Source organism: Anomalospiza imberbis, chromosome 1 (genome assembly GCF_031753505.1).
Source record: "Anomalospiza imberbis isolate Cuckoo-Finch-1a 21T00152 chromosome 1, ASM3175350v1, whole genome shotgun sequence".
Classification (NCBI taxonomy): domain Eukaryota; kingdom Metazoa; phylum Chordata; class Aves; order Passeriformes; family Viduidae; genus Anomalospiza; species Anomalospiza imberbis.
Window position 1 is genome coordinate 49,065,769 of NC_089681.1, and position 14,961 is coordinate 49,080,729.

Consider the following 14,961-nt stretch of genomic DNA (forward strand, 5'->3'; position numbering starts at 1 on the left):
AGCAGCTCTGCAAAGAAGGACCTGGTGATCCTGGTGGTCAACAAGCTGTCCATGAGCTAGCAGTGCCCTGGTGGCCAAGAAGGCAAATGGGATCCTGGGATTAGGAAGAGAGCATCACTAACAGGCCAAGGGAGGTGATCCTGCCCCTCTACTCAGCCCTAATGGGACCACAGTTGGTGTTCTATGTCCAGTTCTGGGCTCCTCACTACAAGATATGGAGATCCTGCAGTGGATATAGTGGAGGGCAACAAAGACAATTGAGGGAGTGGAGCACCTCTCTTACATGGACAGGATGAGAGATTTGGGCCCGTTCAGCTTCCCAAGAGGATGGAGCCAGGCCCTCCTCGATGGTTCTAAGCAGGAGGACAAGAGGCAACAGGCAGAAATGGATGAACAGGAAGCTCCACCTGAACAAGAGGAAGAACTTTACTGTGTGGGTGACTGTGGACTGGAACAGATTGTCCAGAGAGGTTGTGGAGTCTCCAGCACTGGAGACACTCAAGAACCATCTGGGCACGATTCTTTGCTCTGGGACGGCCCTGTTTGAGCAGAGATTTGACCACGTGTGGTCCCTTCCAACCTGACCGTTTCTGAGATTCTGTGATTATGTAAAACAACACCGTTGGGATCCGGACTGGCCGCTTTGTTTTAAGGCAGACGAACCGTGACTTCACACCTCTGGTCCCTCCCCGGCCGCCGCCCGCACCGCGCCGGGGACGCGCCTGCCAGTCCCGCTCTCGCCGCGGGGGCCGAGCCACCGCCCGCACCGCGCGCGACGGCCGGCGGGCGGCGGCGCGGCCGCACCACGCGCTCCCATGGCCAGCCCGCCTGCGCTTTCTGCGGCGAGGATGCCGATCCCGATCCCGATCCCGATCCCGATCCCGATCCCGATCCTGCCCCACCCGGCGGCGGAAGTGGCGCGAGGCGGAGGGCGCTAACTCATTCCGAGGTCGCAGCGCTTTTGTTTCCAGGCCCTTCCCACCCGCCTGCCCAGCGCCCCCTCGCAGCACCCCGCACCGCCGCCAGCACAGCCGCCGCTTTCTCTGTCTTTTTCCCTCCCTCCCACCGTCTCCTTCCGGGCCTCCACGGCGCCTCCTTCCCCGGCTTCCGGGCCGGCTCCGCCTCCTCCTTCCCCGGCCGGGACGTATTTTGCCGGGCGGGGGCGCTGGCGGGCCCGGCAGCAGGAGCCGTCGCTGCCGCCATCGTTGCGGGACGGTTTCAGTCTCCTCAGCTCCCCAACATGGCAGCAACGGCGGGAGGCAGCCGCGCACCTCGCAGGCCGGCGCTGCTGACCCCTTGCGGCAACGGGGACCGCACCGTGTTCCTCTTCGACCGGCGCCGGGAGCAGGCGGACCCAGACGAAAAAGTGCTCAGCTACGGCAAGGACAACTACCGCGCTTTCCGCAGCGCCGTCTGCCAGGTACGCGGCAGGGCGGACGCGGCGGTGGCGGTGTTGCACGAGTGAGGTTCTGTGCCCGCGGTGCTGGGGCTGGGGGCCGACCGGAGCGGGGCGGGGGTGTCACAGCCCGCTCGGGGGGCGCCGCTCCCGCCGCCTGCGCGCCAACTTTGTTCCCGGGACAGGTGGGCGGCCATGGAGGAGAGACCGCGGCCGCCCCGTCACCGTCGCCTTTCTCCCCTGCGCCGAGAGGCCGGCGCGGGGCGGCGGCGGGAGCAGCCCCTGGCGGCGGGCGGGAAGGCAGCGGGCGGCCCCCGAGCGCCCCCGCGCGGGGAGCGGCGGCGGAGGGCGCGGTGCCGCGCTCCGGAGGGCGTTCGTAGCTGACGCAGTGGTTGGTGTTCGGTCCCAGCGCCGGCTCGGGGGTCTCAGAGATCTCTTCCAGCCTAAATGGTTCTGTGGCTCTGTTTCTGCTGTCCAAGGTGTTGGCGATGAGCGTCGTTTCCCGTCCGCAGCGGTGGCTGCCATTTAAATTCCGTGTCTGGCGGCGCCTTTGCCCTGTCGCGTGTCCTTTCGGATTTTTTCTCTGTCGTAACGCGAAACGAAACTTAATCAGTCTTCACAGCTCGGGGAGGTGGAGATTGTTTTCCTCGTACGGGCTGTTTGCTGGCGCTGCCAGTAGGCATCGCCCGTTTCTGTCGTGGTTTCGTTTTCTGAGCGAGTGGTGACTGTCATAAACCTGTTAGCTGCCTGCATGTTTTACTGTGTGAAATGCGCAGGAAAATCAGCTCTGAATTTCTGTACTAATTTAGTCTGATAAAAAATTTAATTTTAGTTGCTTTATCCAGTATAATTTGCACTTAGTTTTCTAGCATGTAAATTCTATTTTTACATATAGATGGGATATAATAAATACCGTTTTACATTTGAATAAATAGAATTATTTCTGAATTTTATAAAAATATCGATTATTTATGAACAATACAAGTACTTCCAAGTATCACTTTTATATGTAATACAACTATAGCATGATGAAATATATAATTAATTATATGTGATAATAATTATATATAAGATACAGACAAAATATTTATTGAGAAAAAATAACTAAATAAGTAGTGTATAAATTGTTCTATATCTGGACAGTGTTTAATGTAATGGCTGCCTACTGTGATGGAAGCTTTGAATTGCTAATGTCAGTCGGGATAGCTGTCACCTGTAATTGCCTCCTCCTTGCCGAGTTCTTTGTCCAAAATGGCATAGCTATGATCCAGTAGGGGCACTGAATCTTAAGGCTGAGTCATCTTCCCTAGAAGTGTCCAAAAAAGGAGTACAGGTGGCACTTTGTGATATGATGTGATAGAGAGTATGATGTTATTCAGTCGAGGTTGGACTTGGAATTCTTTTCCAGCCTTTTTGATTCTGTGATTCTGTACTCATAAATGAAGGGATTATGGAGTGTTAGCGCATTCCTTTGTCTGATCAGTGCCCAATAAAGAAATGAATACACTACAGTGAAACGTTCTGAGAAGCTAGACAGTGGGGTGAGTTCGTGATCTTCCAAGAGTTTGTATCTCCTATGAGTAATTTATGAGTGTTACATAATTTTCTCCAAGAATTGTCATAATAGATACAACTGTACCTAGCAGATGAGTTGCAAGACTGTTAAATATTTTCAGTAGTCAAGGCAACTATGTAGATGATGAACCCTCTTTTCTCTTAGATTTTGTAATTAATCAATGGGCTGAGTTTAACACTAATTTACAATTTGTTCTAGAACGGAGTCTGTCTTTTCTGGTTTTTTTAGCATATACTGTACACTTCAGTGACTTAATGTTTCCCTGCATCCTCATGGTTATCAGTAGTTCACAGAGCTTTTGGCATATTTGCAATTTAATGAAGAAATAAGCCATCATCGCCAGCTGTGACAGATCTCGCATGCAAACAGCTTCGGGGATTTTTTTACTTGAGAGATTTTTTTGTTTGAAGTCGGTACCTTAATGCTGTTAGGCAGACTTCTCACATGGGTAGCAGAGCGTTTGAGAAACCTGGTGCTGCAAAGCAGACCTTGCTGTGTTTGAATGTGCTGCCTATGAAAATAAAATTTTCAAGTATAGTTTCTTTAGTATGTTTACTATCACAAGCCTTATCACCAGTCCTGGTGGCTTTTTTGGGTGTTAAGGATAATGGGGTCTGTGCTCTTACGAATGTATGCAGCAAGAACCTCAGCTAATCATTCTCTTCAAGAAAAACCTTCTACAATAATGTGTTGACCATCAGTGAGTGCAGTCGGTGATGCCTCTGTCACTGCTAGTTTCAGTGTGATGACTCTTTGCACTTTGGAGCTTTCATCATCTGACACGTAGGACGTCTGACTCTGGAAGGATGCTGAGACAGGTGGATTGGCATGACCTGTAAATTGTTGGTACAGTGAAAACTGGATGGGCAGAGGGTTGGGATGTTTGCTATCTCATGTCTCCCACACCAACAATATACAAGTTCTAGGACTTCTGGAAAAACGTTCTGGCATCTCAGTGCTCCAAGAGCTTTTTAAATTGTGTTTATCTGAGTGTTGTAGTCAGAAGTTCTCAATTTCTGGCGTCTTTAAATTTGCATCTAATTACTTTCAGGAGAAAGTGATGAATGGGTTCAGCTGCTTGGGACAGGCTTTCCTGGCTTTGTGGTGCTGAAAACGGGACAGGAAAGTGAGGAAAGCTCAGGAAGAACGATTCTTTTGTTAAGCGGATTTTGAGTTGGTTCAAACTAAGGTGAAGTGGAATGTTGTATTTACTTTAAGACAATTAAAGCTGTTAGGTACTGTCAGACTGCTTGATTGGGCAGATACCGAGTCAGCAGCAGTGTTGTTTCCACAGGTCTCCTGTCTGGTGGCTCAGCCTCAGTACAGGCTCAGCTTTCAATGGACTTTGATTGGCAATTTGTCATGCAACTGAATGATGTGACTGTAGCAGCAGAGGTGCTCCCACGTGGTCATGGCTGACAGGGATGCCAGAAATACTTATAACATTGCTATGTATCACAAGATTCTGTAATAGAATAGGTTTTTGAGGTTTCTTAAAAGTTTAAGTGTTTCTGTTAAACTCTTAGTTCTTAACTTCTTAACGTCTTTTATTGATTACTTTTTGTAAATATTTAGAAGTATATCAACTGAACTTCTGAAAGTTGTGAAGCTTTTAAGTATGACAGAGGACAAGGATCTTAAAGTTCTGCAAATGTTATCCTCTGTAATTTGTTCTTTAGATGGAGAGGGTGCTGTCAATAAAGTATGCTTGGAAAATATTTTAGAGCATTAGTGTTCATTGTTAGCATTTGTCTGCAGATAGACTCTAAAAACCATTTGACCAGAAGATATGAGCTCCTATGTATTTTTGTAATATATAAATTTTTGCTTTTAACTCCAAGAAATGCTTAGAAATAATTTCTGCCTTTATTTTTAATTTCAGCTACTTTCCTAGTGACTTTTGGATTCCTCTTTCTGTTTGTGTCCAAAGATGTTATATATAAGTTTGTGTTCTCACATTAGGGAAGCTCATTTGGATTATGATTAGAGATGACTTATCATCCTTGCCCTGCTACCATGAGTGATTAGTCCCAGATCCTCACTAAGAAATCCTCAGCAAGTTGTCATCATGTTGAGAAATGTCTTAACAGTGGATTGAAAAAAATTATTTGATTAGCATTCTTACGAGGCACATACAGTTGTTCTCATTTACTTCTGGCCAGGTCTCCACTCAATCTTTTTATATTTTAGTTTTCATATTTGCTACTTCTATTACTTACCTTAATATTATATAATTATATGAATAATTGAGAGAGATGATACAAAAGACAGTTCTTGGCTTGAAAATCTGGTATTTGAGAATGAAGTAGTTTCCATTAAATGTGTACTGTCATTTCATCCATTTGTTGATGTAAGAGATTTCTCTCAATTTGGACTGATAAATCTTCATTAAGTGGGCTAGTTAACTGATAAATGCATGTCTTTCAGATGATAATTTGGTAAATGACATGGGATATTCAGTTAATCAGTGCAAAATTACAGAAGGCTACAGGCTTCTCAGTGTTTGGATGTGGCTCTTAGCTTCATTTTTTCAGATTCCTGGACAAGTTTTTGTAAAGGAGCTGCTGGATCAATTTGAAATACTGAAAAATCTATATTGCCTTTTGCCATGCTGGGTAGCTAAGTGTATAACTATGAAGAACAGCATTGAAAATGACATTATCAGATTTCTTTACGTTTAACTAATACAGTTCAGGTTCCCCTTTAGAGGTTTGCATTGGCGATACAGTTGTAGTAGTCAGAAAAGATACTTCTTGGCTGTAGAAGGTGACTATCCATAAATGTTATGTCTCTGTTATCCCTTGGCTGCATCACCAAGCTCTGAGGCCATTTATTCTCATTATTCTCATGTGCTGTCTGCTTGGTTGGATTGGTTATGGTAGGAGGATGCAGAATTTTAAGGATTCAGAAGTTGCATATTGTAGGGAACAATTGTGTTGGAAGGGCTTGGATTCCAAGGGGTTAAACGTCTTTTCTGAAGATATTATAGTTTTGTCTTCACTGTTCTACTTTTGTCATGTTGGAGAGTGTTATTCCTTCAGTTGTAAAAGTCACCACCAGGAGGACCAGAGGAAGCAGGCCAATGACTCTGTCTTTACAGCATGTTATCTCTCCTTTACTTACCAGCTCAAGCCTATTCATGTGACTGCAAGATGTGGTGGTACACACACAAAGTTAAATATTTGCTCTTTGAACACCTTTTCCAAGGCAGATAGTTAATCCAGAGGCAAAATCTGTGTTGACTTCATGATGAATGTTTTAGTTGGCTCAGTAGCCAGGTAAGACTTGCTCTGCTGGTGTAGATCAAGTGGCAGTAAAACTTTTGAGCTTTTGTGCTAATATGTGAAAGAGAAAAGAAACAGAAGCCTATTTGAAGGAGTGTGAACTGCTGAGGAGTTATCAGTGGTTTGAGGGGCTGTGTTTTGTTTTGAGGTTTGTCAGGTTTTCTTAGTTTATAACCTTGCTTCTTGATTCATATTTAAAGGTTAAAGATACCACAGTTCATTCACACTATCATGTGTTATATCTGTGAAGTGCTCTACTGAAAGCTTCTTGGGCATATGACATTGTCTCAGACTCCTTTAGCATTATATTAATCTCATGTCATAAACATCTCCTAGCAAATTGAGAGCTATTAACTTTATTTATCATGAAACATAGGTGGTGCTCCAGACTGATCCTCCAGTTACAAGGAGGGTATTTTTCTTGTTTATACAGGCAGCTTTTTTGCTTCTGCATCATTCCATGGGTTTAAGAACTGATATCCTGCTGTGTGCAAAACAGGCTAAACTCAGGGATTTTGTTTTTTTCTTTTGTGATCATCAATCACAAACTTCTTATGATTGATTGTGGGGGAAATTAATCACTTAGAGAAGTGATGCCTTTCCTTCCCCTTTTCCAAACTTACCTTATGTCATACATCATTCTTTCCCCATTCCTAGTCTAATTTATCCTTGTTCTTCCAATGCACATCTCATGGTCAATCCCAGTTCCTTTGGTTAGGTAACAGGTGGTGTGAGATGTCAGGCCATGTACAGAGCTTTATTCTACTGCTCTCACTGTTTGTTTTCCTGCTGTGATGAATTGCCATAGGTCTCAGCTCCATGGGAGCAGGAGGACAGAGACAGGAAATTCTGTGCCCTGACATGGGTCCTCCATGGGCCTCAGTGCCTTTGGGACCCTCCCTGCTCTGGTGTGGAGAACATCCTTTCAATGGGTCTGTTCCTGGCAATGTCTCCTCATGCATCTCCTCTGTTGCTTCTCATTTGTCTCTTCTATTTCTTCCCTGATAAGTTAGAGCCGTAGCACCATGTGCTCTGGTGGAAATTTGGGTGAGGAGTGAGTTATTTTCATGGACTTGAGAGCTGTCTGGAACTGGCTATGGCTGTCTCAGGGCCATTGATTGTCTCTTCTCACACAGGTCACCCCTACAGCTCTCAAACATCAAAGCCTGGCAGCATACATTCAGCATGCTTCCAAGTGTGGTTTAGCAACTAATTTGGTTTTCAGTCAACAGCTATGGTTGTTTTCCCAGAATATTAAAAAATTCAATTTGTTGACATAACCTATACTTTGTAGGCTTTAGGTGTAATTTTTCTCTTCTCTATGCAAATAACAATTCATCTTTGTACCATTTTAAGTCTTGCATTTGCATGTAGCAATAATATGTAACCAGCAGTTTAGGGATTCTTGCCTTTTCATGTCTGCCTTTTCTAGCTTGTGGATTTATTTGAAGCTTGTCTTTGTTTTTTTCCCAAGCATCTCTTCTTTTGTATACAAAAAGATAAAAGCTTTCACTTGGTTGTTTGAACACAGTAGCCTCCAAACATGCTTTCACTGTAAATGTGCAGAGGCATTTCTGAGCATAGTGATTGTACTCTTGAAGATTTTGATGACAATGCAAGCTTCATCATGGTTGTGTGTCTGGATTATCATAGAATAACTCACAGATTTATCATATGAATGTGCTTCTGGGTTGTCTTATGAATCTTACCAAACTGAGTTGTGTGCATCTTTGGTACTTATTTGGAAAAGGGCACCATGCTGGGCTGAAAAAGACATGGCAGTGAAACCTGAACTTCTTAACCAACAAAATACATCGTTATATCTCTTACATGCACAAATCTTACTGAGAAATTAAATATTTGACCAAATATTGTCTGTCAGAACTGAATGAAAATCACCAACTGTACAAGTAAATTGCCCAGTAGGTTCACTTTAATTCAGGAATGACCAGCAGCTTCTCGTTCTGGCAGTCAGATCCACATACTGGCACAGCTGTGCAGCTGCATCACTGCTACCTGGTATAGTGGGAAGAGACAGGTACTAAGATAACCAAGATAGGTTAGGATAGAAGGAGGGAGGAAGTAAAACAAGTAAGTCTTATATTACAAAGTGAAGCATTCAAACAGAGTAATCCCCAAAGTTTACAAAGGATATGGCCTGTTAAATGGTGTCATGGACAAGAAAAAATAGTAATCTGCAGTCCAGACTGCCAGACTTGGTCTGTGTATCTGCCTAGTAGCTTGTGAAATGGAAAGGACCTGCTGCCAGTGGACACTGAAATGCTGGGTTCACCCGGGAAATTAAAGCATAGCCTGCCAGGCTGTTGGGGTTGGTTTAGTTGAGGCTCTCCTGTGGAATGGGGGAGAGGACCAGAAGGATGAGGCTGCCCCTGCTCTGTAGCAGGCTGCTGTCTTGTACGTGCACTAGCTGATCCTAACTTCTTACTGCCTTAAAGTAAATACTTCACTCTTGGTAAGGGTGTGAGAGCAGAAGAGCCTTTGGGAGATTGAGAAAACTTGAGGAAGCTGTAGGTATAGCTGGAGGGAAAGATGCTTGTCTATGCTTTCAAATGTAAAACTCTACAGTTTCTCTATATTAACCACTGACGAATGGCACAGTAGGATATTAGCTTTCTAAAATCCATGTATTTTAATGCTTACTTTTCTTGCTCTGAGCAATTTTATAGTTTTTCCTGTACAGATTTGCTATATGGAAATTTATGTAATGTGAGAGGTAAAATTGAAGTGATCTGAATTCAGAAGAGTTAAGAAGTATTACTCCAGATTATTAAGTGTGAATATCAGTCTCTGTGTCCATCTGCATTTGTTTCACTTGCACCAAGTACTATGAGAAATTCAACATTTTTTCTAATTTTGCTGGTGCATAGTAACTGTAACTTTAATGTGGTCACAAGGAGAAAGTAACTGAAATATGGAAAGTAGGCTCTTAATGAACCCATAAGTAGTGTTTAAAAATATTTTCATGAGGCTGAGCAATAGGGATGGAAAGAGAGATGTGGGAAATTATGAGGGCAAGCTGCTGCAGAGAATGCTAGAACTTCCTTCAGGGAAAAAATCTGGCTGAAAGTGCATAAAGTACCTGTCGGAGTTGTCACTGCAGGACTGACTGGGTTGATGGGAGTTTGATGAGACCAGGGTTGACTTCTACTTGAGTTTCAAAGACTGGAAAGGCAGGAGAAGGTCTAATCTCTTTTCAGAAATAGATTAGTGTTGGATGTCAGGGTGCAAAAATGAAAGTAAAACTAGAAGCACTTAAATGCATGTAAAAAGCAGGATAAAAAGTCTAAAGCTACAGTAAACACATTCAAAAGAAGACATCAAAGTAGCAAAGATTATTTAGGTTCAGAAAAATAAACTTAAGTGTTTTAACAGGAAAGAATTTTTCTGAAAGAAATCTTTATTATTTTTTTAGGTGTATGATATAACTGAAGAACAAAGACTTTAATATCCAACATTAAGAAATATTAGACTGGTTTGGTGTCTCACGAGTGCAGTTAAATAAGGGACACCCTCTAGATAATACCAATTGCTGTTGTAGTTTCACAGTCTCTTTCCTCTGCCCTAAAGGGAATTATCTATAAGACAGTTCTTCTTCCTTAAAATTCCTCTTGCTCACTAGAGCATATATTTATTTTATGCACGTAAAAGAACAAACCACCCTAGTATGGACAGATTTCGCTGAATTGAGAAAACAAGTGGTCCTAAATTCAACTGTGTTCTAAGAGATTATGTGATTACTCATCAATAGCTTGTGACAAAATAGATAGACTGACTTTTTTTGTTATAATGTATCTGAATAGTTTTTGGACTACTTAGTTATCATAACTAAATAACCTTCAATTTTTATAGGCATTTGGCATACCTTCCGATGAAACCTTTGTTATCACCACAACAAATAGGAAGGAAATTACAGAAGATAACTTCAGTAAGTATCTTAGATGGCAAAATAATTACAGTTATTTCTTATATTGATCCTAAAGGTCCCATAACTGTGCTCTGTGACATACAGTAATTAACTGAAAGTACAAATCCTGTAATAGTTTGCCAAAAATTGTTAAAAAATTACTTTAACAATCATGTTTTTGATGAGTTCATATGATGACAGTTATACTAAGTATCTTCTGTCACACAGTCTGTAAATGATAGATAAAAATGATATGTATGTAGCTGTCACCTGAGAAAACTTGCATTATAAAGCTTGGAAATGTAAAAAGGTATTAATTTAATTGTTGTTGTTAAATGCTGAACAGGTAATGCCTAGGACAAGACACAGATTACCTGTGGCTAAGCCCATTCTTATTTTGAAAGCCTGATGCAGTGCTCTTCAATGTGCTTTATGTTTCACCTTCACTGCAGGCAACCTTGTTCATGATGGAATTACTTTATATCTGCTACAGTCAGTTGATCAAATGTTGCTTTTGGCAACCAAGGAACGAATCGACTTTCTGCCCCACTACGACACACTTGTTAAAAGTGGCATGTACGAGTACTATGCCAGCGAGGGCCAAAATCCTTTGCGTAAGTACCTGCAAAAGTAATCTTGTGTAAATGATGTTTATATGAATATAATGTGGTTGTGAGCAATTCAGCTTATAATTATAGCTGCTAAGAAAAAATAGTCTTAACCGTGAAAGAAAAATTAACCATATTCTTCATACAAATTTTTCTTGTAAAAAATATTAAAAGTAGCCACCTAAGAATCCAGATTTATAGACGTACCTTCTCAAATACTTGTTCAAGAAGTTTGAGTATTTTAGAAGTAAAATAACTTCAGCCTGAATAATCTTGTGTGTCGTTCAGATGGGTCAGCATTTGTGTTATCAGGTTTTTGTCTCTTGTACTGAACTGTAGACTTTGTTTGAATTTCATGAACAGTTTTTGTGTGAGCTACTGTAGAATTTTGTGTGCCCTCCCATCTGGGGTGCCATAGGGCTTAACTTACCAACAAGAGCAAGTATTTCTTTAAAAAGATGCTGCTTTAATTAGTTTTTATCTAAGTGGTGAAATATGTAACCAGCATTTTGTATTGTTTTATTGAAGAAATTACTTTCTGTTTATGGCTTCTTTGAAAATACTGTCTGTGGCTGTGATTACCTTCTAAGTACTATGTACTGCATAGGTACAGCAGGTTCAAAATTGCACAGAAAATGCAAAAAAAAAATCAAGAATCAAGCATGATACCATTCCTGTTGTTTTAAAACAATATCAAAAATGTTTATAAATAGCAGCTGTTATTTTTGAGGACCAGTCTTTCCCCTTTCCTCTTTGTGCACATCATTTGTTCCGTGCCCCAGCAAAGGCACTGTTTTGTTTCGGGTTTGGTGGTACTGTTGGGTCAGTGGTACATCTATCCCTGTGCACAGGAACGGCTGTGTAAGGCCACGCAGAGGCAGCATTCTGTAGAGATCTGTGCTTTATTCCTGCCAGCAGCCATTCGTGGACCCCTTGCTTTCCAACACACAGAAACCGACTGGAAAGGCCAAGCTGGGCCTGGTCTGTAGTGACCACACCCTGGTGGAATTTGGTAAAATAGGCAAAGTATTGTAAGGACTCTAAACCTTAGGAAAAGACCATTCAGTTGTGAAAGGGTGTGGTGCATAGGACACCGGGAAACACCCTTGGGGAAAAAGGAGTAGAGGAGTGCTTGCAGTTACTTAGACTTTTTTAGAGCGCAGGAACTATTGATTTCTATGTGGAAGAAACTGGGTGTAGAAGGCAGGAGAATAGCATGGCTGAGTAAAGACCTGGTCAAACTAAAACACAAGAGGGAATTGCATAGGTGGTGGAAGCACCTATGGGTCATGAATACTGAGATAATATAGGGTTATTGCCTGGGAATGTACAGATGAGATCAGGAACTCTAAGGCACAGATGGAGCAAATTTGGCAAGGGATGTGAGGAGGAATAATAAGGGTTTTACAGATACATTAGAAAAGGATGACAAAAGAAGTTGCATCCTAAATAAATGAAATGCAACGTGAGGAGGTCTAGTGGCAACTGACATGGAGAAGACTGAAGTACTAAACAATTTTTTGCCTAAGTTTTCACTGGCAGCAAATTGCAGTTTTGAGCCTGCATAAGTGTAATGCAGCTGATGCTTCTTATATACGACATCTCTAAGGGCAATGCCTAACCAATTTTGAGTGTTGATGAAGGACTGTTGTTCTTTGATATGGAATAGTAAATATGGATCACATAACTGATGCTCAACTACTCTGTTTGCAATGAAGAAAGTTGCAAAAAAGTGCAGAACTGTTTTTATACTTTGATAACAGCTTGAGGGAAAATGCCAAGTGCTTCAGTGTTGTTGTGTTCCACTAATACTCAAGGGTTTTCTTTTACATATCTGAAGTGTGTGGCCAGTGTAAATTTCACTGTAGCATTCTGAAGAACTCTGCAAATTGTAGGAAATAAGGTTTTCTTTTTAGAGAGACTGAATGGAAATGACTGTTCACTAAGACTGGTCAGTCAGATTGAATTAATCAGAATTTGATGTATTTTTTTAAGATTAAATGCAATTTTCCAGTAAACTTAGGTAGTTTTACTTTAATTAGGTAATTCCTCCAAACATTAATGGTTAGAAACAACAAATTTGTGCAATCAGTTTGCCTGACTATTTGTGCTGTGTATTGCCATGGATCTGACAAAAATTTGGTTGTATTTACCATTCACTGAAATCTTTCAACTGTTTCTACAATTTTCTTTGTTTTTTATAATCAATTAACATTGTAGTTTTAGATGTTTCACAAAATTTCAATTCAGATTTCTTCAGTTAATTAATTCTTCCCTCAATATTTTAACAAGTCAAAGTCCATTTTTAATTTGCTTTTGACTCACATATGAATCATAAAAAATAATTTCTAACTGTGAAAGGGACAAGTCTGTCTTTTGGTAAGGAGACATTTATCGTTGTTCTCTCTAATAATTGTGATTTTACCAATAAGAGATGTGAGAGATTCAGTGATTAAACAAATCATAAAGTACATGTACAAAAGCTATTTTATTTTTTAAACAAGATGTTGTGTGATTTTGATTGTTCTGACAGGGCTTAGGTCTTGTCTGTGTTTAGGTAATGTGTTATCCTAATTGCTTAGAAAAGAGTACTCTAAGAGGGTGTCTGTTTTCTGAGCACTAATAGGGTTATTTTTCTTCAATTTCTTTAGCATTTGCCCTTGCTGAATTGATTGACAATTCTCTGTCAGCTACATCTCAAAATACTGGTATTCGGAGTATACAGATAAAATTGGTAAGATAAAAATACTTTAACATTTTCAGACGTAGTTTGCATTATCCTCTTTTTTCCTGTTGCTCCTTGTTGATTTGTGCTGTTTGTTTGTCTTTCCCCAAACAGTTGTTTGATGATTCCCAAGGAAAACCAGCTGTTGCTGTGATTGATAATGGAAGTGGAATGACTTCTAAACAGCTTAACAACTGGGCTGTATATAGATTGTCAAAGTTTACAAGACAAGGTGACTTTGAAAGGTTAGCAAGTTCTAAATATTTCTACAACAATTAGCAAGCTTTGCAAAGGTCCACAAAATATGCTTTTAAGGCATAGCTGTATACCAACATTTAGCTAAACCCTGTCATTTTATGATTACATAAATAGACCCATACTTTTTCTAAGTAGGTAGTAGAGAAGTTTTATGACACAAAACTGCTCTTCTATTATTGTGACACACTGAATACTTTTTTGTTCTTGGGACCTTTTCTAAACTGTCCTTTGCTTGCCTGCATACAGTTATGGGCATGCTATGTCCTGCAGGGGATTTTTGTACTGTGTTCATCTGTTACCTGAAAACCTTCCAGTAGTGCATTGAATGATGCATTCAATATCTGTTAAGCTACTGGAATAACAGATAAACAGATACATGGTTTTAGTTCAAGTTTCTTTTTTTTTTTATTCAAATCTTAATTCTATATAGTGTATTACAAATTATACCTGAAAATATCTATTTTTTTGATGCAGGCTACACAAAACAAATGTTTTGCATTTAAAGAAGAAAGTGGAGGTTCTGTGGTGGGTTTTGCTACTTATATGAATTAACTTTATAGTTTTGAATCTGTTCTCAGTAGATGTTCCACCTGCACAGCCAGGCTTAATCTTGTATAAAATTCCACAGAATTAGTTATGTACAGTTTTTGAACTTCAGTCACATTTCAAATACCTTAAGCCTAGGATTGTAAATGTGAGGATGAGAATTACAGTCTCAGTCATAACTAACTTGTCATATGAGCAGGTAGTGTAAAAGGTAGTGGGAAGTGGTAATATAGCGAGGGGAAGTTTTTTTGCATTTAAAGCATCTCCAGATAGAAGGTCAATGTCTTTTAAACATCTGGAGATAAGTGCATAAAAAGTGATTCTGGGTCATTTGTAAAGAAATTTACTGCTTTTTGAAATTGCTGTAGGCGAATTTAGTAACAGAAATATGTAGCATTCCTAAAATGCAGATTTAAACTGTGGATTACTACCACTTAATGGGTAGTAATCCACAGTTTACTACATCTCATCCATCTACACCTTATTTTCATTTGGGACTGCTGTGATTTAAAAATAAATGTTTTCCTAAACTAGATAAGACTGTTCAATGTGACTTAAAAGACATGGAATTTCACTACTGATAGCATGTGTTTTCTCTCCAAGTCTGTGTTTAATAGTTGGTTGGCATTATTTCCCACTTTGA

At 40.8% G+C, this 14,961-nt stretch overlaps 1 protein-coding gene across 1 annotated transcript in view; it reads left to right on the plus strand.

Annotated features, from left to right (window-relative positions):
- The first annotated feature begins 1,065 nt into the window (after positions 1-1,065).
- Positions 1,066-14,961, plus strand: part of SMCHD1 (structural maintenance of chromosomes flexible hinge domain containing 1) — a 67,918-nt gene continuing 54,022 nt past the window's right edge. Inside the window, exons 1-5 of the mRNA XM_068191229.1 lie at positions 1,066-1,420; positions 10,127-10,202; positions 10,634-10,795; positions 13,441-13,523; positions 13,629-13,759. Of these exons, the coding sequence (XP_068047330.1) occupies positions 1,241-1,420; positions 10,127-10,202; positions 10,634-10,795; positions 13,441-13,523; positions 13,629-13,759 (632 nt within the window). The 5' untranslated portion in view covers positions 1,066-1,240. The remainder of the gene's footprint in view (positions 1,421-10,126; positions 10,203-10,633; positions 10,796-13,440; positions 13,524-13,628; positions 13,760-14,961) is intronic.